The sequence below is a fragment of the Monodelphis domestica genome, chromosome 2 (assembly GCF_027887165.1).
Source record: "Monodelphis domestica isolate mMonDom1 chromosome 2, mMonDom1.pri, whole genome shotgun sequence".
Taxonomy (NCBI): Eukaryota; Metazoa; Chordata; class Mammalia; order Didelphimorphia; family Didelphidae; genus Monodelphis; species Monodelphis domestica.
This window is the reverse complement of record NC_077228.1, coordinates 495,595,583-495,619,769: the sequence shown is the minus strand read 5'-3', so window position 1 is coordinate 495,619,769 and position 24,187 is coordinate 495,595,583. Positions and strand designations below refer to the sequence as shown.

The following is a 24,187-nucleotide window of genomic DNA, read 5'->3' as shown; positions in this document are numbered from 1 at the left end:
AAAATATATATATATATATACATACACATATATATACATATACATATATATATATATATAAATAAATAAATACTAGGTGTCCCGGTGCCAAGGGAAAGCGCGCCAAGAACACAAAGAAAAGAAGGGGGGCGACCGGAATTCAAAATATTGCCCCTTAGACTGACACTCTTCTACACCTATCCAAGTTAACTGCGCGCTCGACTGTAGCCAATGGCCATGGGTTGTCGTATTTTTCCCCGCCCAGAAACCTGATCGACATCTGAATTGTCCATTGGCCTACAGAGTCTCCGAAGTCCCGACCAATATGCTGGGTTGCTGGGTGGGGCTTCAGATAGGGGGTTGGCTGCGCCGTGTCATGGAGGCTCAGTAGCTGAGCAGCCATTGAAGGGGAAGGAACTGCGTGTGTGTGCGTGTGTGCGAGTGTGTGGAGAGGGCGGTGGGGGCATCCGAGTTTGAGTCCCAACTCCTCTGACTCCATTTGCTGTTCTCATTCCCCCACCCCTTTCTGGCGGTGGTGGGTGTAATCTTTTTCCTTCCTAGATCTCTTCATTCATTTCCTAACCTTTTTTTATTTGGAGGTTGGGGGTGCTGGGAAAAGGAAGGGAAAGGAGGAAAGGGGAAGGGAGGAGAGTGAGTAGTGGTGGCGGTGGTGGTGGTGGTGGTGGAGGAGGAGGACATGGACATGGAGATGAAACAGAAGATTAGCCTGGAGTTAAGGAACAGAGCCCCCGAGGAGGTGAGATGAATCAATTCCCCTTCCCCCACGCTCCCCACCTTCTGAGGGACGGCTTTTGGGGGGGTGTAGGTGGCGGCGGGGGGTGGTGGTGCAAGAAATTTACTAACCACATGGGATAAGGGGGGGAATGTTGAAGTTTTAAATCATCTTGTTTTTTCTTTAAGACTGACGAGGGATCTGTTTCCAGGGGTGCATTTTAGGGGCATTTCTAACCCTCTCCTCTTTTCTAGGGAGTTGTGCTTCCCCCCCCCCCCCCGCGTTGGTGGGGAGCTAGCTGCTGCTGCTCCCCTCTTGGGGGCAGCGGCTGGATTTGGCGCGCCCCTCGCTCCCCTCTGTTCCCCTTCCCCCCAGCGATCGGAACCCCGGAGAAGTTCTCCCAACTACTCCAGCCAACTCTGGGGGGTTGTTTTTTTTGGGGGGTGGTGGTGGTGGAATATAAAGGAGAACGCAAAGGCGTTGAGGCTAGACCTAGACATTCCAGGTACCTCTTCGCCTCTGAAATTCGGACGCCCTACCCTCTAGTCAAGCCGCCCGCGGAGTGTGCTTGTCACCCTGCGGAAGGCTCCGAAGGTCCTCGCACCCACCCTCGGCACGTTTCTACTCTCTTATGGGGTGGGGGTGGGCGCTCAGCATGGTGGGGTTCCGGCCAGCTGCCCTTCTTGGGGAGAATCTGGGTCATTCGCGGTTTTATCTGACATCGATTAAGTTTTGGGAGAAGCCGCATTGGCCGGAGGGGGAGGGGACAGGGGCGGTGGGGGTTGATTCCCGTTTCATCCTCCTCCGCACACCCGGAGGGGAGGAATTTTCCTGGTCTAAAAGGTCGTTGCACCTTCCCGACGTGGTTGAGTCGCTCCAACTTTTTGGGTTTTTAGATGCCTAGTCCAGACCGACCCCGGCCCCCTTGGGCTTCTAAGATGGATTCGGCGCAACTCTGAACGCCTGGACTTTGCAGAAGCCTCTTTAATTAAAGAGGGGCGGGCGCTGGACGCACTTTCCTCCTTTCTTTTTTGGCAGGGCGGCCTTTCTTGAGGCTGGGGGTCGGGCTGGAGACGCGCCCCTCTTCTTTCCGTTCCCGGGGCGCCCGAGTAGTTGAGCAGGAGAGGCGCCTCAGCTAGCCTGTCCGTTTCCCTCCTCGACCCTTCTCCCGAGTCCGATGCCCGCTAGGGTGGCTGGGGGGAACTGGGCCGAGAAGGCGGGGAGGTCACGGGGAGACACGCGGTGCCCGCCATATACCCTGGCAGGTAGCTACGAGTTCCTTATCTCCTCCGCCCCCTCCCTCCCTCAGTCCTTACGTCCGCCTGCCTGTCGGTTCAGCTGGCCGGAACCCGGGATCGGGAAAGGAAAAGCCAAGAATTGGCCCCTGTGCCTAGTCCTTGGCCGCTCGTGGGAGAGGAGAGCGGGGCGGGGATCGAGTTCGAATTGTAGCCACCTGAAGTAGAGCCCAATCACATAGTTGTTATACCTGACATAGGGATTGGATTTGGGGAAGAGTTCGGATGCTTAAAAAAACGTGGCTGAGGACGAGCGCGGCGGGATGAGCAGCAGCACTTGGACGATTTTGCTGCGCGCTCAGATTGGGAACTCCGGCTTCGATGTTCCGCGGCGGTGTTTGCCGAAGTTGGCAGGGTGGGAGGGGGCTGGGAGGCAGAAGGAAATGTGGCTGCTACCGGGCGGCTTGCCGAGAGCACTTACACCTCTTTAGGGCCTGATTTAAAGTGTTGCGTTGTTGTTTTTTTTAAGAAGATCATAAAATTGTTTACAAAAACACCCCACAGTGAGCTGTTGCTGCTTGCTGAGGATCTGGGCACTTCCTCCTCCTCAGCATCCCTTTGCCTTTCCCCCTCCGTCCTGAAGCGATTTTTTTTGAGTGCCAGTTTGGAGGGTGAAATGGTCCATTTGATGTCATGTGTATCTCTCCCCCCCCCCCCCCCGCCCCCCTTACAGCTTTCTAGCCTACGAACCGACTCTAACATGTTTTTGTATCGAGGTCTAGAAAGAGCTCTGGGCTGCTCTGATCGCTACAGCACAAAGTTTGGTCACTCCATTGTCTGCCCAAGGTAGATGCTGCTGCTGTTAAGTGTGTGTGTGGGTGAACCAGAGGAGAACCCCCGCCCGGCGGACTCCCCCCTCCCCGCCCCCCCTTCTGGTCGGGAGAGAAGCAGTAAATAACCCAAGTCCAGGGTGGGTTGTGTCCAAGATCCCTGGGCAGTAGGGCCAGACTCCCTTCGGAGAGGAGCCACTGCTGAGCTTTCCTGAGGAAGGGGCACCAGGTGATTGCGTTTTCCTAGGAATGGAGTGGGGAGATTGCAACCCCCCCATCCACTTTTCACTGCGATTTCCCCCCTATTTCTACCCCCCCTTGGATTCCTTTTTCATCCACTTGGGTAAAAGGAAAGCTCCAATTCAGTCCTCACATTTATCACTTGGGATACTCTGAAATGGTGAAATGCGCCTGTTTGGACACTGGCTGCGTTTGGAGTCTGGCGCTGATTTTTCAGCAGCAGGACAGTTCCTGAGCATCTTCTCTGAGCCTGAGACAGAAGTGGCCCCCGCGCAGGGCCTGGCGTTGAGGAGCTTTTCCCTGGCACTGCCAGGGTCATTGGATGGAACCTCCACTTTCTGAAGATTTTCTTTTTCAGTGTCCATTTCAGAGCAGGCTGGCAGTTCTCACATAGTTTAAAGGGGGACTTTAGACGCTGGTTTAAGACTGGATTCAGGAATCCTGTGGCTAAAGAGTGCCAGAAAGCTGAAGGATTGTTCCTGTGTTTTCTCTTGCAGGTGACAGAGTTAGTCCTTGATAACTGCCATTCTGTCAACGGGGAAATTGAGGGGCTCAATGACACTTTCAAAGAATTAGAATTTCTGAGCATGGTCAGGGTGGAGCTTACCTCTCTGGCTCAGCTCCCCAGCTTGAGTAAACTTCGAAAGGTATATTTCTCTCTTCCCGGCAACCAACCTTTGGGAAATTAGTTTGCTGTTCTGTACATTGACTAGAATTGTTTAAAAGTTGTGAAAAGAATTTTTCTTTATCTTTCTGTAATGTATCAGTTCCAGGCTTGTTTAATGCTCTTTTAAATTGAAATCCTTTAGAAGCCTGTGAATGGATTTGGAAATGACAGTCCCTAGAACTGACTAACCTGATGGCTGTGAACCCTTCATATAACTGTTGAAGTTAATCCCTTAGCTATGAACTAACTGCCATCATAAAGGGGTTGTGTAGGATTAATTTAGGGATTCAATTAAACAGGCATTATTAAACACCTAGGGTGTGCTTGGGCAATCTTAACAGCTGTGGAAAGTAGTTATTTTAATATCTCTTGAGGAGAGCAGTATAAGGTGTTTGGGGGTTTTCCCTTTATAAATGATTCTAATGTTTTGCCTTGCCTTAGATGTCTCCTCAGTCATAGCCATTCTCTTTTCTCCCCCTTTGTGTAGTTGGAACTTAGTGATAATTTTATTTCTGGGGGCCTGGAGGTCCTGGCAGAAAAATGTCCAAATCTCACCTACCTCAATCTGAGCGGCAATAAAATCAAAGATCTCAGCACAGTAGAAGCTCTGGTAAGTTAACTGTAAAAGTGTTTGCTAAGTTTTTGCACTTGGATTTGTATTTGACTCTTAATTGATGACATTTCTCTGTTGTTTTTAAAGTGCTTCACACATATATATATGTGTATATATGTATATGTATATATATACATAAAGTGCTTTTCTCTTTTTATTTTTATCAACTAAGAATCAGTAGCTTGATAATGACCACCTATCCCCTTTTTATAATTTCTGAATTTCTTACATAATGAGATTGGAGTGTTTCTTAAGTGAAAACATCCAGATAAAAACATCATCTCATAGAAAGGTGTAGTCAACTCTTAAGAGTCTGAAGATCTCATTTGGATTTTCTTTCTCTTCTCATCCTTTGGGCCATTATTATTATTATTATTTTTGCTAATTTTGTGATATCAGAAGAGGAGAGGAGATGGGGAGAAAATTTTTGTTGCTCGCAAGTGGTTTTTTTTTTTTTTAAAGAAATGTGTAGCTAGATTTCACTAATCTTGAAACAGTTGGCCTTGACATAAATAATCAGGAAAATATTATTTTAACTCAAGGTTGAAAATTAGGTATTTTCAGAACTGTTTTATTTTAAAACCTTTACTTTCTTAGTAACACCTCTTAAGGCAGAAGGGTAAGGGCTAGGCAAATGGAATTAAGTGACTTAATTCAAGCCCCCCAGCTAGGACACATCTGAGCCTATATTGGAACCCAGGTTCTCCCAACTTCACCGAGTCACTTGGCTGCCCCAGTTGAGCTGTTTATAAGATAAAATCAGGACTTAAAGCATTTGTATAAAACAGGTACTCTTCTGCAAACATATAGATCATGCTTTAATGCTTGCAAAGCATTTTGAAGATGTTGATTGGTCTTTTGAGCATCAACCCCTGTAACCTGTCCACTTTGTCAACTAAGCTGTCTACCTATCTAAATAAATAAAGAGATAGACAGATTTTTATAGAGGCACATGTACATTAGAGTAAGCAGTGTGCATCTATTAAACATGTCCCATGTTCCAGGCACTCGTTCTGGGGCTGCTAGGCGGAGTGGTGAAGAGAGCCCTGGACTCCGACAGGAAGGCCCCAGTGTGGCTCCTGTGGCAGATGTTTGCTCACTCTCTGACCTTGGGCAGAGCACATAACCCATCTCAGACTTAATTTCCTTAATTGTAAAATGAGGATAATAATAGTATCTATCCCCCAGGCTTATTATTGTTCAAGTATCAAAGGAGAAAACATGTAAAGGACTTTGCAAACCTTAAAGGTATAGATGAAGGGGTGGGGGGGGGGGGAGAGGGGTAGAAATTGTACCTGTGGGTCTCCCAGTCTTAAAGGACAGTTTTCCATTCAGAATACATGCAACCGTGTTATTTTACATACAAATGATATAGGACATAGAGATGACATAAGTAAGACATAAACTACATCCTGTCTGGATAGCACGTCACAATTTACAATGCTTTCTTCACTAGCTCATGGGATAGGGGGTGAAAGTATTGCTATCCTTATTTTACAAATGTGGAAATGGAGGCCCAGAGGGATTAAATGACTTGCCCAAGATACCCAAGTTCCAGAATTTGAACTTGAATCTCTCCTGACTCCAAGACCCATGCTCTTTCTAATTTACTATTTTAGGCTTATCTCTTTTTGTGCTGCATTGTTTTCAGTTGATAGTAACAATATTTAAAATTTGAGCATAAATTTTAACTTTTGACTTTTCAGCAAAATCTTAAAAGTTTGAAAAGCCTTGATTTGTTTAACTGTGAGATCACACACCTGCAAGATTATAGAGAAAGTATTTTTGAACTGCTACAACAAATCACATATCTCGATGGATATGATCAGGAAGATAATGAAGCCCCGGACTCTGAAGAGGAAGAAGATGATGATGAGGGTAATTTTTTTCAAAAGCATTCATAAAGTGGCATGAATAGCTTTCATTGTAGCCATGCATATGCCTGGAGTCTTGGGTGTAAAGGAATTTAGGTGAGAGACTAGTTAAATGAAAAGAAAAAATAGAAAACCAATACTAGTGGCCTTAAGAGCCTTCTGATTTCTTTCTTTCTTTCTTTCTTTTTAAAACCCTTACCTTCTGTTTTGGAGTCAATACTGTGTATTGCTTCCAAGGCAGAAGAGTGGTAAGGGCTAGGCGATGGGGGGTGGGGGAGGTTAAGTGACTTGCCTAGGGTCACACAGCTGGGAAGTGTCTGAGGCCAGATTTGAACCTAGGACCTCCCATCTCTAGGTCTGACTCTCAATCCACTGAGCCACCCAGCTGCCCCCCAAAATGGAAAATTTTAAAAGGTTGCCATTTTATTTTTTTAAACACTTACCTTCTGCTTAGAATCAATATTTATATATTGTCTCCAAAACAGGGAGCTAGGGCTAGGCAAATGGGATTAAGTGACTTACCTAGAGTTGCATAGCTAGGCAGCATCTGAGGCCAGATTTGAACCCAGGTCCTCCTGACTCCAGGCCTGGTGTCTATCCTCTATGTTACCTAGCTGCCCCAAAAGATTGGGTGAATTTTAATTTTTTAAAGGGTGAATTAAATATTAACCAGATCGCTTTTAGAGTAACTGTTTATTGATACGGTTGAGACAGTTTTTGTTTTAAAAAGAAATCGGAGAGCCTTGATAGTAGCAGAAACATTTAATGTGATAGGAAAGAAATCAGGAACTTTCAAATGTCACAACTAACACTTCCACTTGAATAGATGTCTTGGAATCATTTTTTTCAAGAAGTTCATTTTGCAAAGAAAACGTTCAATAGACCATTTGCATTAGACTTGAATTAGCTTAGACTGAGGCAAAAGAAAAAAGATCATACAGGCAAGTAGTATTTATCCCAATGTTTCCCCCTTCTTTCTAATTTTCCTTAAGATGATGATGAAGAGGATGAAGATGAAGAAGAGGATGAAGCTGGTCCCCCAGGAGGATATGAAGAGGAGGAGGAAGATGACGATGAAGCAGGTTCAGATTTGGAAGGAGAAGAGGAGGAGGTGGGTCTCTCATACCTAATGAAGGAAGAAATTCAGGTAAACAAACACTTTTCACCATCACCAAAAAACATTGTATTTGGCATTAGCTAAAAAGTGAGTTAACCGGACACGATCCTTGGCCCTTAGGAAGTAAAAGCTCTTTTCACTTTATGAATTTACTGGAGTTTATTAGTTCACGGTCCACTTCATCCATTGAAAAATACACTCCAATGGATTTGTGATCTCGCTGGGGATAAACTCTCTGCTGGGGCAGGTTCTAACCCATCTGCACTTTCTCAGTTCTTGTCCATTTCTTTCCACAAGTTTTCGGTCACGGACCCATCCAGCAAGAGTGGAGGCCTTCCTCTGGTTCTTTCAGTACTGTGTGGGCCCCGGTGAAACACTCCGGCTGTCTGCTCTCCTTCTTGATGCCTGCCAGGATGTTTCCTTTTCTCTTACATGGATTCCTCAATAGCACATGCCACATCTCATTAGTATGAGACTGAAAATAATAGATTTTATGTGCTTGTGGTTTTGGAGTGAATTAGATGGTCTATTAGAAGTAGAAAATGGATCCTTGGCATTGTTGATGTTCTTCATCGAACTTGGCAGTGAAACAACTCCGTTTACTTTAGCATCTGCAATTTTTTTTGCCTAAATTTTCATTCCATACTGTGAGATTTAAATTAATGTCCAATACTCCAAGTATTATATTTTATAAAGTTTATTAACTTACTAATAATTAATATCAATAATAAAATTTAAAATCACTTGAGGTAAAGGAATAAAAAGGAAATGGAAGTATAAAAACGTAATTATCTAACCAAAATAAGACCATGTGAATAGTTCTTTCGCCTCTCCCAAAAACCCTGCTTTAGCCAGCCACAATGAGAGAGAGAAAGGAGAGAGGAGAGAGGAGAGAAAGAAGGGGGAAGGAGGGAGAGAGAGAGAGGCAGGGCTACCTAAAATTTATATCCTCTCTAAGGTAGCACCTATCTGGATAAGGAACATGGAATGCTGGGAATTGTAGTTCTGGGGTTCAATTTGTAATAATACCTAGCATGCTAGTTCCTCTGCAAGTAATACTTTATAGAGTGTAAACACTCTAGAAAAATTTTTTTCTTGCTAATAAATGCATTGTGGTATATCAGTGAGTTGGGATCCTAAATTCTATTGACTTTATTTATTTATCCATTTATTTATTTATTCATCTACTTATTTATTTATTCATTCATTCATTCATTGATTTGCTTACTTATTTACTTATTCATTCATTTATTTGTTTATTTATTTATTTATATTTTTTTTAAGCCCTTATCTTAGAATCCATACTGCATTTTGGTTCCAAGGCAGATGGTCAGTAAGGGCTAGGCAATGGGGGTTAAGTGACTTGCCCAGGGTCATATAGCTGGGAAGTGTCTGAGGCCAGATTTGAACATAGGACCTCCCATCTCTAGGCCTGACTTTCAATCCACTGCCCCTCTATTGTTTTTAAAAAGCCTTCAGTGAGGACATTTTAACAAGTAGAAGATCAAAACTGAGATAGAACACTTCTAAGTATGGCCTAAGAATAGCATGAACCAATGGAGTTTTTTTCCATTTCTAAAAAGGCCTCTGTGGTGCTTTCTGGGAAGTTAGAAGCATGGAAGCCTCCAGAGGCTGTGCTGAGATGCCTGAGAAGGGAGCAGAAGTCAGACCTGATTGATAGCTCTTTGAATTCCTTTTCCTATTCCATTCTCTTTAGGATACAGAAAATTAAAATGTATACGATGGCCTTTAGTTGAATTGGGAACCACAGTATCCCTGGTCTGCCACATAAGCATCTACAAGGAAGCATTTTATTTTCTGTTGGATAAGAAGTTGACATAGTTCACGATTAATGTTTTTGAAGAAAGCCCAGTTTTTATTGAGAGCTGTCATCTCATAAATAAGATTTTGAAGATGAAAAGGCTTGAATGAATTGACTTAATTATAATGTTTAACTCAATATCAAAGGGATAATTTCTTAGCCTGAAGGGAAAGGAATACGCATTTATTAAGTGCCTTCTGTGTGCCTGGCATTATATTGCATTTGGTTCTCATAAAGACCATGGGAAGTTGGTTGCCATTATTATCCCCATTATACCGATAGGGACCCTTGAGGCAGGCAGTTTAAGCATCTTGTCCAGGGTCACACACAGATAGTAACTGGTTTGAAGCTGGATTTGAACTTAGGCCTTCCTAATTCCAGGCCCATTATGTTGACCGTTGTACCACCTAGCTACCTCTTGTTGGACCCCTTCTTTAAAAAAAAAAAATCATTTTAGACCATTACCTTCTGTCTTAGAATTAGTACTCTGTATTGGTTCCAAAGCAGAAGAGAGATGGACCCCTTCTTTTAAAAAAATACAAAACAAAATTTTTCTTTTTTAAAAAATGTTTTACAAGAATCTATTTTCTTTCCCAGTCTCCACTGTGGGTAGGGTGGAGCGAGGAGAGAAGAAAAACCAAACCCTTGTAACAGATATGTGTAGTCAAGCCAAACACATTTTAATCATCCATGTCCAAGAAAACATGACTATTCTGTACCCAGAGTTCATTACTTTTCTCATAGTAGTTAGCCAGCTGGGATTTGAACCAGACCCATTGCTACCTTTATAAGTCTTTATGGCCATGAGGGATGTATTCCTTAACTGTACTTTTGTATAATAATTCATATGCCTGAGGATTTCAAAATGTACTTTTTGGGTGAGTTTTTATATTGCTTCTTTCCTTTCCATATTTCTTTATGGGGAGAAAACTAGGTTTTAGTTCCAGCTTTGGTTTGCTCCCAGATCTCACTGTTAAACTCTCCATGATGGTTTCATTATATTGTATTTTTTACTAGATATAAGTAGATTGCTGTTTTCTGATGGAGGATATATTTTTGAAAAGTGTAGAAAAACTGCCTCAATAGAGGCTGAAATGTAAATTAAGCAATTTCTCTTGGGAGAGCCCTCTGAATGGCAGAAGATTGAGATTCTGTCTTCTCTATAATCTCCATTTTACCCTGAATCTGTGCCAGAGTTATATATTCACTAAGTGATGATTTTTCTTGGGGAAGCTTCTGAAAAAGTCTGCATCTCCCTTTTTTCATAGAATATTTCTCATTCCGTCGGATGATTGGCTCATTTCGGGGCTGGGGGCAGGACACATTCGCACATTGCCTAATTCCAACTCAGTTATTGGGGACTTAATAGAAATCGATCAGGAAAGGCTTCTGGGCACCCTCGATAGTGAACCCTAAATAACATTTACAGAACACTTTATGGTTTGCAAAGCACTTTCCAGATATTATCACATTTAATTCTTATAGCAAGCCTGGATGGGAGGTAGGTGCTAGGATTATTATCTCCATTTGACATATGAAAAAATTGAGGCTTAGAGAGGTTAAGGGACATGCCCAGGGTCACCTAACTAGGAAGTGTCTGAGAGATGATTTGAATCCAGGGCCTTCCTATCTATCTCTAGACCTGGCCGCCTTGCTGCCCTCCCTGCCCCCCCCATGATTCTCATAATTGTTTTCCTGTATGATTTTTAAGGTACTTTTATACAATTCTTTATTGTCTACTCTGATATGTTAAGTGGTATAATAACATTTTATTGCTTCTTGATTTCCTCCCTCTCCCCATTTAATTTATATCTGTTTTATATAAACTTCTTTATGTACATATTATGTCCCTGATAGAATTAAACTCCTTGAAGGCAGAGACACTTTTCTTTTTCTCTTTGTATTCCTAGGACCTAGTACATAGTAGGTGCTTAATAAATGCTTATTAATTGGTTGTTTGGGTTGAAATGATTTTCTATTTTATATTTTAAGGATGATGATGATGATGATGACTATGTTGAAGAAGGAGGAGATGATGAGGAAGAAGAAGGTAGGTTTTATTGAATACTTTTAAGATCTCTTGATGTAATTTAATTCAGACACTGTAATTTGGAAAAAATTTTTGCTTATTCTGTCTATCATCAGCTCTTAAATGCTTGCCTTTAAATGCTTTTCCTTTAAAAAGCATATAAATCTTTTTAAGAGCAATTTTTTCAAAGATAAAAATCAAATTTAAAAATTAATGAAAAATAGAAGGAATCTTGTTCTCAATTCATTTCTTCTTTTTTTGGGAAGCAGTCAACCTACTACTGATCTTGTAGTTGAAATTAGTGTTAAATTAAAAGTAGCTACTATTCTGTTAGAAAATCACAGGCCTACATATCTAAATTTCTCAGCCTTTTTGATTAAATTTTTAAATTAATAGAGCTTGTTACTAAGCTTAATGTCTCGGGGCCTCATTTGTGACTATTCAACTGTGGTTTTTTAAAGTCACAAAATGATTTCAATAGACTTTCAAATATGTCCTACATTATTTGACCACAAGGGTGCATAATGAACTGCTTAAGTTGATTATTTCAGAATCTGTTAAGAATTTCGTAATAAATTTGAATTGCAGTAATTTGGGAAATAGCATACAACTTCCTTTTTACCTTAAAAAGCTTAAGTTTACAAGTGAATATGTTGAGTCTTTTGTAAAAAAAATTCTGAATAATAATAATAATTCCACCTTCATTTTAGAAGAAGAAAGTGTTCAAGGAGAGAAGAGGAAACGAGATATTGAAGATGAAGGAGAAGAAGAAGATGATTAAATGGACCAGACTCCTTTCTTCTATAGCGTTTGCAATAATAGAGTGATCTTGTGGATCTCCATGTTTCTTTATGTACCATGCTGTCCCTACAGAAGATAACATGTAACTTTTTATAGGAAAGGTGTGATTTTACTATTTTTGCCTTTTTATCATTCCAAATAAGATTTATTAGCCTGTTAGTGACCACATACAGTATATAGAAAAAAGAAATCAGTCCTATATAATCATTGACCCCCCCCCCCCCATGCCCCATTATCAGATTCCCTAGCAGTTCATTTGAGATTTTAATTTTCTTACTCAAACTTAATGTTTTGGTCATGATTAGCTCACAATGAAAATATGGTAGGTTTTCCACAGGTATAGTATGGTGCATTTCATTCATAAGGTTTTAAAGTTATTTATAAACTAATTGAAATCAAAGTTGCTGTTCTATGCTGTAATATGAGAAGTCAACAGTCTCTTCTTTGAGAAGACATTTTGATTATATTCTTTAGAGCTGGCCACAGGTCTAGTTAAAAGCTAGGGAGTATTTTGATGCGAATGGTTTTTTAAAGGCTATATAATTAAGTCAGAAGCCGAAGGGTGAGGGTTCTGTTCAGAAATAGCATTTTTATAGTTTATTGTTAGAGAGGCCGCTGAAACCTGTCCCAAACCAGGTGGCCATTTAGGTGTTTGCGTTTAAAAGAATATAGTTCTTGTATTCCAGGTTGAGCACATACGTGGACCCTTTCTTGTTTAGGCTACAAGTCACGGGGTTTTTTAAGGTAAACGTTTTGCTCTTTTAGCATTTCCCTTGCCCTTTCTGATTTCTATATCCTCCCAAAGTGGAAGACAAACTGCTTTCTGTTGGAGGAGATCTAGCAAAAACTTTAGGCCTTTCCTTGCTTTGCTTGGATTTTTCATAGGCTACCCTTGAATAAGAGGATTGACTAAAATTGTCTCACATATAGACCTGATTTATCCACCTAACTTTGTTCAAGAGCCTCTGCTTACCCTGCGTTTCTCCTGCTTGATATTGTGAATTAATTGTATCAGGGTGAAGTCAGAGGGGATTCCTGAACCAGTATCAGAGTCCCCTTGATGTCAGATAGCTTCCGTGAATGTTTAATGAGGCATTCTATCCGTGGATAGACTTTACATTTAATGTTTGATTCCTGAATCAAGATTCGGACGCTGCAGACTGGAGATCTGCAAAGCATATTTTATTTTCCTGAATAGAGCCTTAAATTATTCTTCCCATTGTTATGAAGCATAACCAGTTTTTAAGATTTTTGAATGGCATGTATTAGGCAGTTGGCAAAAATACCTTAAACTAGATTGGTTTTAAGATAAAGATTTTTTTAAAAAAATGGTTATCTATAGAGAAAATAATTGGGGGAAACCTTGCAATTCTATGTGTGCACCTGTGTGTTTTTCCCATTAAGTTTCCATGTTTTGTATAAATTCTAAGTCAAACAAAAAGAATTAGATAAATATATTCCCCTTTTTTTTGTCATGGAGGCTCAATTTTCAAGACAGTGGCTTTTTGCTTATCTTGATTATCTCAAGGATGTTTTTCCTTATAAGTTTTGAAGATTTGTAACTTTTTAAAAAATTAGCATCAAGGAATGATGATGATTATCTTTTTGAACTGAAGTCACACTTTTCTTCTATATAGGGCCAATTTAAATGACTAAAATACATATTTTTTTTCTTTTTCACTTAGGGCTCAAAGAATGTGACTAGTAACTTTAGGGTTCCCAGAGAAGCATAATTACAAAGTCATCTTTACAAAAATCTAGTTCATAAAAAGCTTGACTAGTTAATTGGCATAAAAATTCTTGGGACAGAGTTGGTGCAGTGATAAGGATGCTTGACTAACAATCTACTTGTTTTTAACAGTTGAGATGCAGCATTTCAGGCACTTTCCATTCTTAAGTTCCATTTATTACTTTTGGTTTTCAAAATACCTGTTTTAAAATTTAATTTACATTTTAAAAAAATCAATCATCTTATTGTGCAATCAGAATTAATACAGTTCTTTTATTTTAAAAGGTAACATCTAGAGCCTCCAGATAACTTCTAAAACTTACTTTGCTTGGTGGGTGGTATTTTCATGCAAATATGTAAGGGAGGGGTTTTATATTTTGTAGAGGTTTTTGTCCTATTTTAATGCTCTTTGTAAGGCAGTATGTATATAGTGTGTTAAGTCCTCTAATAATTTCTCTCCTAAAAAACTTTGAAGTTATTACTTTTGTGCAACTGTGTTTTGAATAAAGCCACGACAGTGTTAAATAAACAAGCCTGTAGTAAGCACTCTTCATTTGTAGCTGGAGCATTCACTGTTTCTTCCATATCTACATTTGCTGTTTGTATGTGGGTGTTTTATACACATATACTTTTATGTGTATGTGTACATATATATATATAAAAATTTTTCTGCTTTCGTATCATAAGTGTCAGTTCTAAGGAAGAAGAACAGCATGGGTTTGGCAAAAAATCCTTCAGTGATCCAGGATCACATAGCTAGGAGGTGTCTAAGGTCACATTTGAACCCAAGACTTTCTTCTCCAGGCTTGGTTCTCTATCCATGGAGCTGCCCCTGTTGCTTATTTTTGAAACCAAATTGTTTCAACTCTGTTGAAGATGCATTGTGTTTTTTTGTATGTAACATTCACCCTTTCATTATGACCTGGTATAATTTGTAGCTTTGAAGTTCTTTGCAAATAGACAAAGTAGAAAAATAATGGGAAAGTTTTGAGCAACAATAATATGTTCGATGTAAAGTCAAATTTCACACAAACTGCTACTTTGTGTTCAGATTTTTTCCCTATCTTTCCTAGCCCTTGAAAATAGTCTGTTAGAATTTGAACCATCCCTTCTTAAAGTGGAAATCATCACTTTTATCCAGAAAGTTTCCATAATACCTTGAGTTCAGCACTCAGCTTACAATGGTATTAGAGGTCAGGGAGATTGTGGTACATGGATCTTGTAACTACTGGCAAATCACTAGCATGAACGTCATGGGTCTAGGCTAGTTTGATCTGTATCTAGCCAGTACTGAAAAGATTGCAAAAAGAGTAGGGCAGGTTGAGGTGCCAGGTGCCAGGTGAGGAATATAAGCTTGGAAGTCAGAAGACCTTAGCTCAAATCCTGATGGTTTCAAACTGTGGTCTGGGGCAAGATTGATTTCATAGAAAAGATTTAGAGCAAGAATATATCTTAGATTATCTAGTCCAATCTCTTAAAATTTTCCCCCCTAATTTTATCTTTCAAGTAACAAGTATTTTTTTTATCTGTTCTTCCTATAATTCTCCTACCTCCTTGGGAAAATGTTAAAAACAAATGAAAAAGCCCAGAGCTAACTACTCTGGCAAAACAAATTCCCATGTTAGCTATGTCCAAAAACACGTATCTGTATTTCCCTTACCTCTTACTGGAGGTGAGTGCCTTCTTCCATTGAGTTTATTATTGTGTTATCTGTTGAAGTCATTTTTCTGCATAATGTTATTCTATTAATCTAGTCTTGCTTCCTTCTGCATATTTTCATAAAAGTCACAACATTTTCTCCCAAAATTATTCATCATTTCTTGTGACACAATGATATTCTATTATGCTTACCACAGTTTTTTTTTTTAATGACCCCTTAGTTTTTTGGCTACTATCAAAAAGGTTGCTATAAATACATTTGTATAAAAGCCTTAAGACTTTTGTGACCCTAGAGATCCTTTAGACGCTTGGGATAATGGTAGTATAGTTGGGTAAAAGACTATAAGCACTTGTGTAACTGTTTTACAGATGATTGTTAGCATGTATATAGCACCAAGATTTGCAGAGCATTTTACATGTATTTCATTTTATCCTCACAACAACCCTGGGAAGTAGCAATTATAAATAGTCTGAGAGAGGTTTAAGTGACTTGGTCAGGGTCACATAGTCATGACGTAGCAGAGTTCAGATTTGAACCCAGGTCTTTCTGGGTTCCAAGCTTCTACTTCATCACTGTCTTTTAGTATAACTATAGATTTCTTACATTAAAGTTTGAATCCAGATGCTCTGACACCCAATCTGGCATTCAGTTTATTGTACCATTTAACCTCTTTGGACTTCAATTTCATCATTTGTAAAATGCATGGGATTTAAGGTCCTTTGGAGTCACTTCTTGATTTTAGAGCTATGATCTTCAGAGAAATATTTCAAATTAATCATCCTAATGACATTTTGCCATGACAATTATGTTCAAAACCATCACTGTAGGTGCAGCTAGGTAGGATAGCCTATAAGATTACCAAGCCTGGAGTTGGGAGGTTCTGAGTTCAAATTTGGTGTCCAAAAGGCACTTCCTAGCTGTGTGACCTGGGCAAGTCACTTTCTCTCAATTGCCTAGCCTTACTAGTCTTTTATGTTATAATCTGTACCTAAGACAGAAGGTAAGAATTGAAAAAGAAAATCAGTGTAACTTGTTATTCTAAGAAGAAAAATTATCAACATGGTATATAAGTCCCTTCACTGTATCTCCCACTTACCTTTCTAGCCAGATGGTACTTTATTTATTCCCCTTCATGGACTGTTTTAGTTAATTGGGTCCCTACCTGTTTCTGGATCCTAATGTTTCCTAACTGCATTCATTTTATTAAGCACTTGTTATTTATTAGACTGTCAGGTGCTAGTGATATGAAAAGTAATCTTTGCACTCAAAGAACTTTTCTACTAGCAGAATACATGTAAATAGATGAGTATGTAATTGGAGAGGAAAGAAAGAACACTCGGGATTAAAGAGATTATATGTTGACAATAGTCCTAAATGATAGGTATTTTGGTCTCCCACTTTATGGATGACAAAAATGACAAATCTTAGCTTAAGTTAGGTATCCTGGCTGCTAAATTTTAAGATTTAGGGCTTCCAACTATGATTGCATTTATGATTGCAATTCCAGAATTATTCTACCCAGAGAGCATCACAGAATCTCAGTGGGAAAAGACCTCAGAGTTTATTCAGCCCAGCCCATTTCTGAACAAGTATGTCTCTTATGACATAGAGCCTTTGCTTGAAGCCTTCCACTGAAAAAAACATCACTACACTACCTTCCAAGGCTTCCCATTCCACTTGTGGAGAGTTCTAGTCGTGAACAGTAGTTTTTCCTTACCTCAAGTCTAAATCTACCTTTCGTAACTTCCACCTGTTGCTTTGAAACCTTCCTAGGATTAAGCAGAAGAAGTATAATCCATAAGTAATTTTAAAATACTTGACAGCATATCCCTTATCAAACTTCTTGACACCTAAACATTTCCACTTTCTTCAAATTATTTTCATATGACATGATTTTAAGACTTCAGCTTCTTTAGCTCTTTCTTCTAGGTATTTTCCATTTTATCAATGTCTTTCCTAAAATGTATAATTAAAATGTAGCATAATATTCCAAATGTGGTCTGATCAAGATAGAGGATAGTGGCACTTCTCCAACTCTAGAGACTATGCCTATTACATAGCTGGCAACTCATGTTGAAATCAAGGTCCATTAAAACCCTCCAGATGTTTTCCCAACAAACCCCTGACTAGGTTTGCCACTTGTTTATTCTCTTTGTAAAATTTGTTCTTTAAGCCTAATGGTAAGACTTTATACTTGATCCTATTCTATTAGATTTGGCTGTGTTCTATTCTATAAAGATCTTTATGAATCCTGAATCTATCATCTAATGTACTATGCCGGCAACTTTGATGTCATCTATAAATTTGTTCAGTACAGTACGTTATTTATCCCTTCAAGTAAGTGTAAAAAATAAAATAAAATGTTAACAGCATGAGACCAGTCCCTAATCCTTGGAGCATTTTCTAAGAGACCTCTTTCTAAATTGACATTGAACTGCGAAATCAAACAATTCTAAATTGGTATAACTGTGCTATATGGGGGAATGTTGGTGCAGTATAAAGATCTTGCAGAAGCACTTTGGAAGGTTCAAATCTTGGCTCTGTCATTTACAATATGAGTGATGTTGGGCAAGTTTCCTCTCCTTTCTGGGTCTGTTTCCTCATCTGGATCATTAAGGGAGGGTTGGATTAGATAACATCTGAGGTCCTTTATTATTGTCTAGCCCACATTTCTTCATCTTGTCCACAAGAATAGCCTGATAGACTTTGTTAACAATCTAGGATTATAGGTAAGCAGAGGAGGGATTAGGAAAGGAGCACTGTGTGCTCAGCTAATGCAATCCCCCACGTGGAAGAGGCTGGGGAACCTGCTTTTAGAAAGGCATGATGAGGTGTAATGGAAGTGGCTGGGAGAGATTGGGAGCATGTGCAGACATTCTGTAATTGGTTCTGGTCTGACAACCATGATGAAAAAGAGCCTTGGCTCCTAGGCTGTGTGGTTCTAAGTGGGGTGGATTCAAAAAGAATTAGTTGACCAGAACCAGTCATTTTGGTTTGACTACTTCCTCTTTGACTGTGTCCTGGTAAGAGAAGAGAGACAACGTTTGAAGGAGAAACATCTCAGACCTTTCTATCTGAAGCCATCATGTTGCCCATGTGGTTCTTTGCCTCAGTGTTTATTCTGTTATTTTAAGTGAAGGAGAGAGCTATGATCCTATGAGTCTTCAGAGGTTCAGAGATGAAACTGCCAGGAGATCTGGGAAGAGAAGTCATGCTGGGTTTTGCAGTTATCCAGTCTAGTGTCAATGTTCAAGATTTGACCTTTGGGACTTACCCCAGTGGTAGCTGAGATATTGATAGAACTTGAATGTAAGGAGACCAGTGCTATATAGAACTGAATTAAATCTGCTCCCACTTTCACTTTCCCCAGGAATCAATCTCTCCTATAGTGTGCCCTTGTAAAGATTAAAATTTAGGGGAGACTGAGGCAGGTAGAAATTAGTTTCTCTCTGCAAGGAGTATTATATTTTTATGAGGTTTATTAAAGATTAAGGATTTAAGAATATACAAGTAAGAAAAAACACGTGCCTAGGCCAGAGGCCTAGACAAGATAACCTCACATCATGGAAGAGATGCCTCTGCTCCAAAACGGAAGTCCAAAAAGAGAGAGCCCCAAAAGCCTTTGCAATCAGCTTAAATCCCTTCTTGATCTCAGCCCACCTCAGAATTCCATGAGATTACAAAGCATTTTGGGGAAGTGGAGCAAGGGCTTGTGGGGATTGAAGTCCAGAGTTCGAATCTATTTTTACACCCTTCAAGTATTGGGGAGAAATGTTAGGACTTTTGTTCTTGCTATTATCTTTGAAATAAATATCTCTTTGTAAAAAGTTAATTGATATTCATTGGAAGTGGAGCATCTAACAGTGGGGGAAACACTAGAATGGAAGCTTGAACTGATAGGGTACCCCTAGAACCCTAAGGAGGAGATCTAGCTCTGGGAGAATAAAGCCTTCAGGAGTTATTTTGCCTATCTATAGATTACCCTAATCTATGAGTCTAGTAATCCCATCAAAAGGAAATGAGTTTAGTTTGGAGTGACTTGTTCTTGATGAAGCCATGTGATCACTGCTTTCTCTTCTAAAACATTCACTAATCATTTAATAATACTAGAATTTTGCCAGGAATTGTAGTCAAACTTACTAGTTTGCAGAGATCCCATTCTCTTCCCTTCTTTGAAAAATAGTATATTTGTCCTCCAATCCTTCAGTATATCTCTCATTCTCCACAATCTTTCAGATCATTGATGATGTTTCAGTAATTAAATTTGCCAGTTCTTTCAATTTCTTGCAATGTCATTTGTTTGGGCCTAGTGACCTGAACTCAAAAGCAACTAGGTGCTCTCTGGTTATCTCCCTATTTATCTTGGGTATCAACTCCTTAGATCTAAGCTCATATTAGCCATTTTTGTCCTGTTCTTTCCAGTTCAAAGATCCTTCTTTTTTAGCAAAGAAAACAATTAAAATTGAGCAGTTAGCTCACCTTAGTTGCCCTCCTTTTGTGATCCATTCTTATTATTCCATTATCTCAAATGGGGTCCTATCCTTTCTGTTCTTCTCTCACTCCAATATAAACTTAAACTTTTTTTTTTGTATTTAGCTTTGTTGGTTTTAGTTCATTTTGATCTTTAGCATTCCTGATACTATTCTTACAAGATAGTACTTTTTATAGTTCTCTAACAAGATATTCAGCAAACTAAATAGTATTTTAATTTAAAAATTACTGTTTACCTAATATTTATCCAAGTCTCTACATAGAATATAATTTCTTAGACAGGTGTTAAGTAACAATAAAGATAAATTATAACTTTTAGCTTTACTATAAGATGTATTGCTGTTATAAGAGGAATTTAAAATAAAATTAAAAATTGTTCTTTTCAAATAACAAAAAACTAAGTATAAATAGTAAGTATTCCTAACACATTTAAAATTATTTTATTTAAAATATATGCACAACTCAGAAACATCTTTTAAAATTCAATTTGATAAGCAATTATTACGAATCATGTATAAATTATTATCTTATGATGATGAAGAAACCCTTCCCTTAAAATCTCTTACATTGCTGTGAATAATAGAGGGAGTGTTGATGGAGTCAATGTGTATAAAATAAATGATTTGATAGTATGCAGTATACATTGTAAATATAAAATAATGGGAAGGGGCAATGAGAGGACAAGCAAGTCAATGCATCTATTTTATGATTAATTCCAAAAGACATTTATTAAACACCTGCTACTGGAGTCAGAAGACTAGATTTCAAATCTGACCTCAGATACTTACTGTGTGACCCTGGGCAAATCACTTCATTCTTTTTGCCTCAGTTTCCCCATTCAAATAAGTTGAAGAAGGAAATGGCATCATGTTTGCCAAGAAAACCCCAAATGGGGATCATGGACTAAACAACAAAAACAAAATTTATAGATGAAGCATTATGCTTTGAATAAAAAACCTAAACAAACCTGAAACCCTAAATAGTCCCTGTTCTCAAGAAAATTATATTCAGGAAATGATGGTGCTAGTAGTATTGGGATGTAACATGAATACAACTAAGTGAATACAATTTATATACAATATAAATAAAAACTAATGGTAGGGTCAAGGACAGTACTAACAAGTTAGGACATCTATTTTACAAATGTTATTTGTGATTTTGGACATTTTTATGACTGTGATACTAGTTTAGAATCCAAAATGTTTCACATATACACAAGTTGGCCTATGCCAATGGAAAACACTGACCAGAAGCCTGCTGGGGGTGGAAATAGTCCAGACTAGTCTTTGGAGGTGGGGCTTCTGGTTCTGCCACAAAATTCCAAGGTAAGTCATTTAAGTTTCCTTATTTTTAAAAAAGAGGGTTGAACCAGATCTTTTAAGAATCTTTTCACCTCCAACATTCGTATGTTTCTTCTGAAAGTGTGTTATTTTATTTAAAAACCCTCACCTTCTGTCTTGGAACCAGTAGTGTATTGGCTCCAAGGCAGAAGAGTGGTAAGAACTAGGCAATGGGGGTTAAGTGACTAGCCCAGGGTCACATAACTAGGAAGTGTCTGAGGCCAAATTTAAACCCAAGTTCTCCTGTCTTCAGACTCTCAATCCACTGAGCCAATTAGCTGCCCCTCAATTATAAGTTTTTAATAGTAGCTTTTTTCCTATTTGTGGGCTGAAAAATCCAAAGGTACTCTGTGGGTGTGTGTTCTTCTATTCATTCATTCTACAAATATTAAATCTCTATTGTGTTTAAGGCGCTGCTGGGTCACAAGACAGTTCCAAAAATAAAATAAGGCAAGGTCCTCAACTTCCCAACAGTTTACCAATCCCCCCACAAAATACTTTTAGTGAAGCTGTAGGCGTATTTAGTGTACATGTTTAAACATTGTTTTGCTCATTCAAAATTCTGCATTTTCTTTCACCTATTACGAATTATTCCACATCAATCAGTCCACAAAGGCCTTGGAGAACATGACCTTACAATCATTTTTCCAGCAGCTGAAAAATTCCCTTCTGAGTTTCCTAGAACTGGATGCAGCGGCATTGTGCAGCTGCTAAGTAATAATAGCATTCTACTTTTCCAAGCTTCTTTCATGTACTTAATCAGCATAAGATTTGACAGCCTGCCATGGTCTGCTTTGGCCTGAGGCAGCGCCTTGTGGAATGAACGTCTCTCACTTGAAAGAGAACAGGTTATGCCATGGAGTAAGCAGTTAGGTGATATTTAAAGGAATCTTGGAGAACATAATCGTTATGCTTAAAGTCCTTCTTTAAAGAATATCAACTTTTTGCCATTTTCTGGGATTGTCCGCAGAGGAAGGTAGTCCCCTTAACAGAAGAATTGAGAGATAGTACAGGTTTTTCAGTTTTGAGTAAATTATAGAAAACTCAAATGTACAATAACGAGCTTTTAATTTGAAACGTGATGAATAATTAAACATATTTGCAAAGCAGGCAACCTCTAAATCAGACCACTCTAATTACCACACCTCCGTTAAAGTTTGTTTAAACTGTCAAAACCTCTTTTGGGGGGCATTTTGGTTCACTAGGTTGCCAATTATTTCCTTTGCTATCATTTTACTAATTTAATTTCAGTTTCCCCTTCTCAGCTAAAGCAAGGCTGTTTTCTCAGGATATTTACACGTCACCCGACATGCATTTTTCTGGGTTAGAGAGTTACCTGTCTGTTCCCTTTTGCATGCAGCGTTTCCAAGGAAATAAAGAGACAACTGCTAGTTTTCTGGAGGGAAGAATTAAATTTTGTGGCAGACAAGAAAAGGGCGGGGTGGGGTGGGGTGGGGGGAAGAGGTGCACCGGGAGGACAGTGTGAAGTAAATAAGAAGCGCCCATTATTCTAGCGGTCGGGTCGTGGATAACGGTGCATAAAGAGACCAAGAGCTTCAAAGCCTCTCGTAACACATAATCCCCTTTACACTTAAATCTGAGGGGCCCAGGACAGCGACGTCGAGAACCTCAGGGAAAAAGAAGAGGAAGAGATTAAGGCTGCTGAAATAGAGCGGGGTTACCTGGCCCTCCCCTCAGGGGTCCTCGTCACCGGCACCCCTGATTGGTTCAGAAATTCCGCATTCCCCGTCACGTGCCCTCACTCCCAGCCCCTCGTCCAGCGTTCAGCCCGGGTGGGTGGGGGTATGTGTGGAGAGGATCCCTGCCCCCACCTCGCAGAGAACGCGCGCGCACGCGCGGGAAGCCCATTCAAAGGCGCGCGGGCGGCATCTGAGGCGCCCAACGGTCTGGAGGAAGGAACTGCCGCTTCCTTCCCAGGGTCCCCCGGCCCCCTCCCCTTGGCGGGCTCCGTTGAATCTTGCAGTTACTTGTCAGTCATCTAAAGGCGCGGCTTTAGTCTTTCTTGACTGCTGTTCTCAGCTTTTATTTTTTTTAATTCACCCACCTCACCTTGGGCCCAGAGCACCATCTGCAGGACGTCATTGTCTTAATTTAATTTATGACGAAGTTTCAAACGCCTCGCTGCCCTGGTCCCCTAATGAGGCTTCCGTGTACGTTCTCAGGGCTGAGAGTTATGTCTTGAGCCCCCGCTGTTTGCCCTTTTGCAAACGGGAGTAGACAGCAAATAGGCGCGATTCCTCCCCCCCCCCCCCAAACTCTTAAGTAATTAAGCCGACTTTGGGGCTGGGGACCAAGGCCTGCTATCTCTTGGGCTCTAGCCTTAGGTAAACCGGAAGAAGACCGTGACCCAAGAGCCTCACCTGCGATTTTCGCCTTTGAGCTTACCTGTTCTTTGTCACTTGTTTCCCCTCCCTGATGTCAGTTTGACACTTAGAACTTGGAAGAAATAGCCTCGCTTTCCGAAGCCTGACAATCCTGTCAATTGCCCTAAGGTTGGCCGCTGAGAACCCGTGAATAACGCGCAGGATAATCTTAAATTAGTCCCCGAATCCAGGTTTTACAGAAAACTACAAAGTCAGTTGTGTGTAAGAGCCATACTATGTGAAACAAAGGGCCCTTCTAAAGCGATTTAGGAATGTTTTTCATTTGGGGATATTTGTAAAGACCTGTCTGAGAGCTGAAAAGAAGTGTTTGTTTTCCTGCTTGAAGGAATGGATCCCAGTTTGTAAAAAATGTTGATTTATTGAAAAAAAAAAGCTGTTATAATGTGCTGTTTTGTATTCTAATTCATTTCAGGGACTACATTGAGAATTGTGGTTTTTTCATTTTTCAAAATTTGCATTAGCAACATTTCTCTAGGTGTAAAGGTGTACTATACCAGATGCTCCTATAATTTTAAAAAGTGGTTTTATTTTACAGGATTGTTTTTCTACAGAAATTGGAAAATGTAAAGTTAATGCCAACAATAGATTCAATTTGGGGCTTATCAGGCTTTTACAAAGGCCA

General features: G+C 39.8%; 1 protein-coding gene across 3 annotated transcripts; it reads left to right on the top strand.

Annotated features, from left to right (window-relative positions):
* Positions 1 to 321: 321 nt before the first annotated feature.
* ANP32E (acidic nuclear phosphoprotein 32 family member E) lies at positions 322 to 14,198 on the top strand. Of its 3 annotated transcripts, none has more exons than XM_056819330.1 (7): positions 322 to 736; positions 3,515 to 3,664; positions 4,172 to 4,294; positions 6,004 to 6,175; positions 7,164 to 7,318; positions 11,103 to 11,160; positions 11,850 to 14,198. In XM_056819330.1, the coding sequence occupies exons 1-7, from the start codon at positions 677 to 679 to the stop codon at positions 11,918 to 11,920; spliced, it is 789 nt and encodes a 262-aa protein (XP_056675308.1). In that variant the 5' UTR covers positions 322 to 676; the 3' UTR covers positions 11,921 to 14,198. The 3 variants fall into 3 exon arrangements, with proteins under 3 accessions (XP_056675308.1, XP_056675310.1, XP_056675311.1); XM_056819332.1 differs by having other exon boundaries at positions 335 to 736; positions 7,164 to 7,282; XM_056819333.1 differs by lacking the exons at positions 6,004 to 6,175; positions 11,103 to 11,160; positions 11,850 to 14,198 and having other exon boundaries at positions 353 to 736; positions 7,164 to 7,301.
* Positions 14,199 to 24,187: the final 9,989 nt, after the last annotated feature.

Coding starts and splice junctions, on each gene's coding strand:
- ANP32E (XM_056819330.1), top strand. CDS start 677: ATGGACATGGAGATGAAACAGAAGATTAGCCTGGAGTTAAGGAACAGA. Junction 6,176..7,163: donor GGAAGAAGATGATGATGAGG/GTAATTTTTTTC, acceptor ATTTTCCTTAAG/ATGATGATGAAGAGGATGAA. Junction 11,161..11,849: donor AGATGATGAGGAAGAAGAAG/GTAGGTTTTATT, acceptor CCTTCATTTTAG/AAGAAGAAAGTGTTCAAGGA.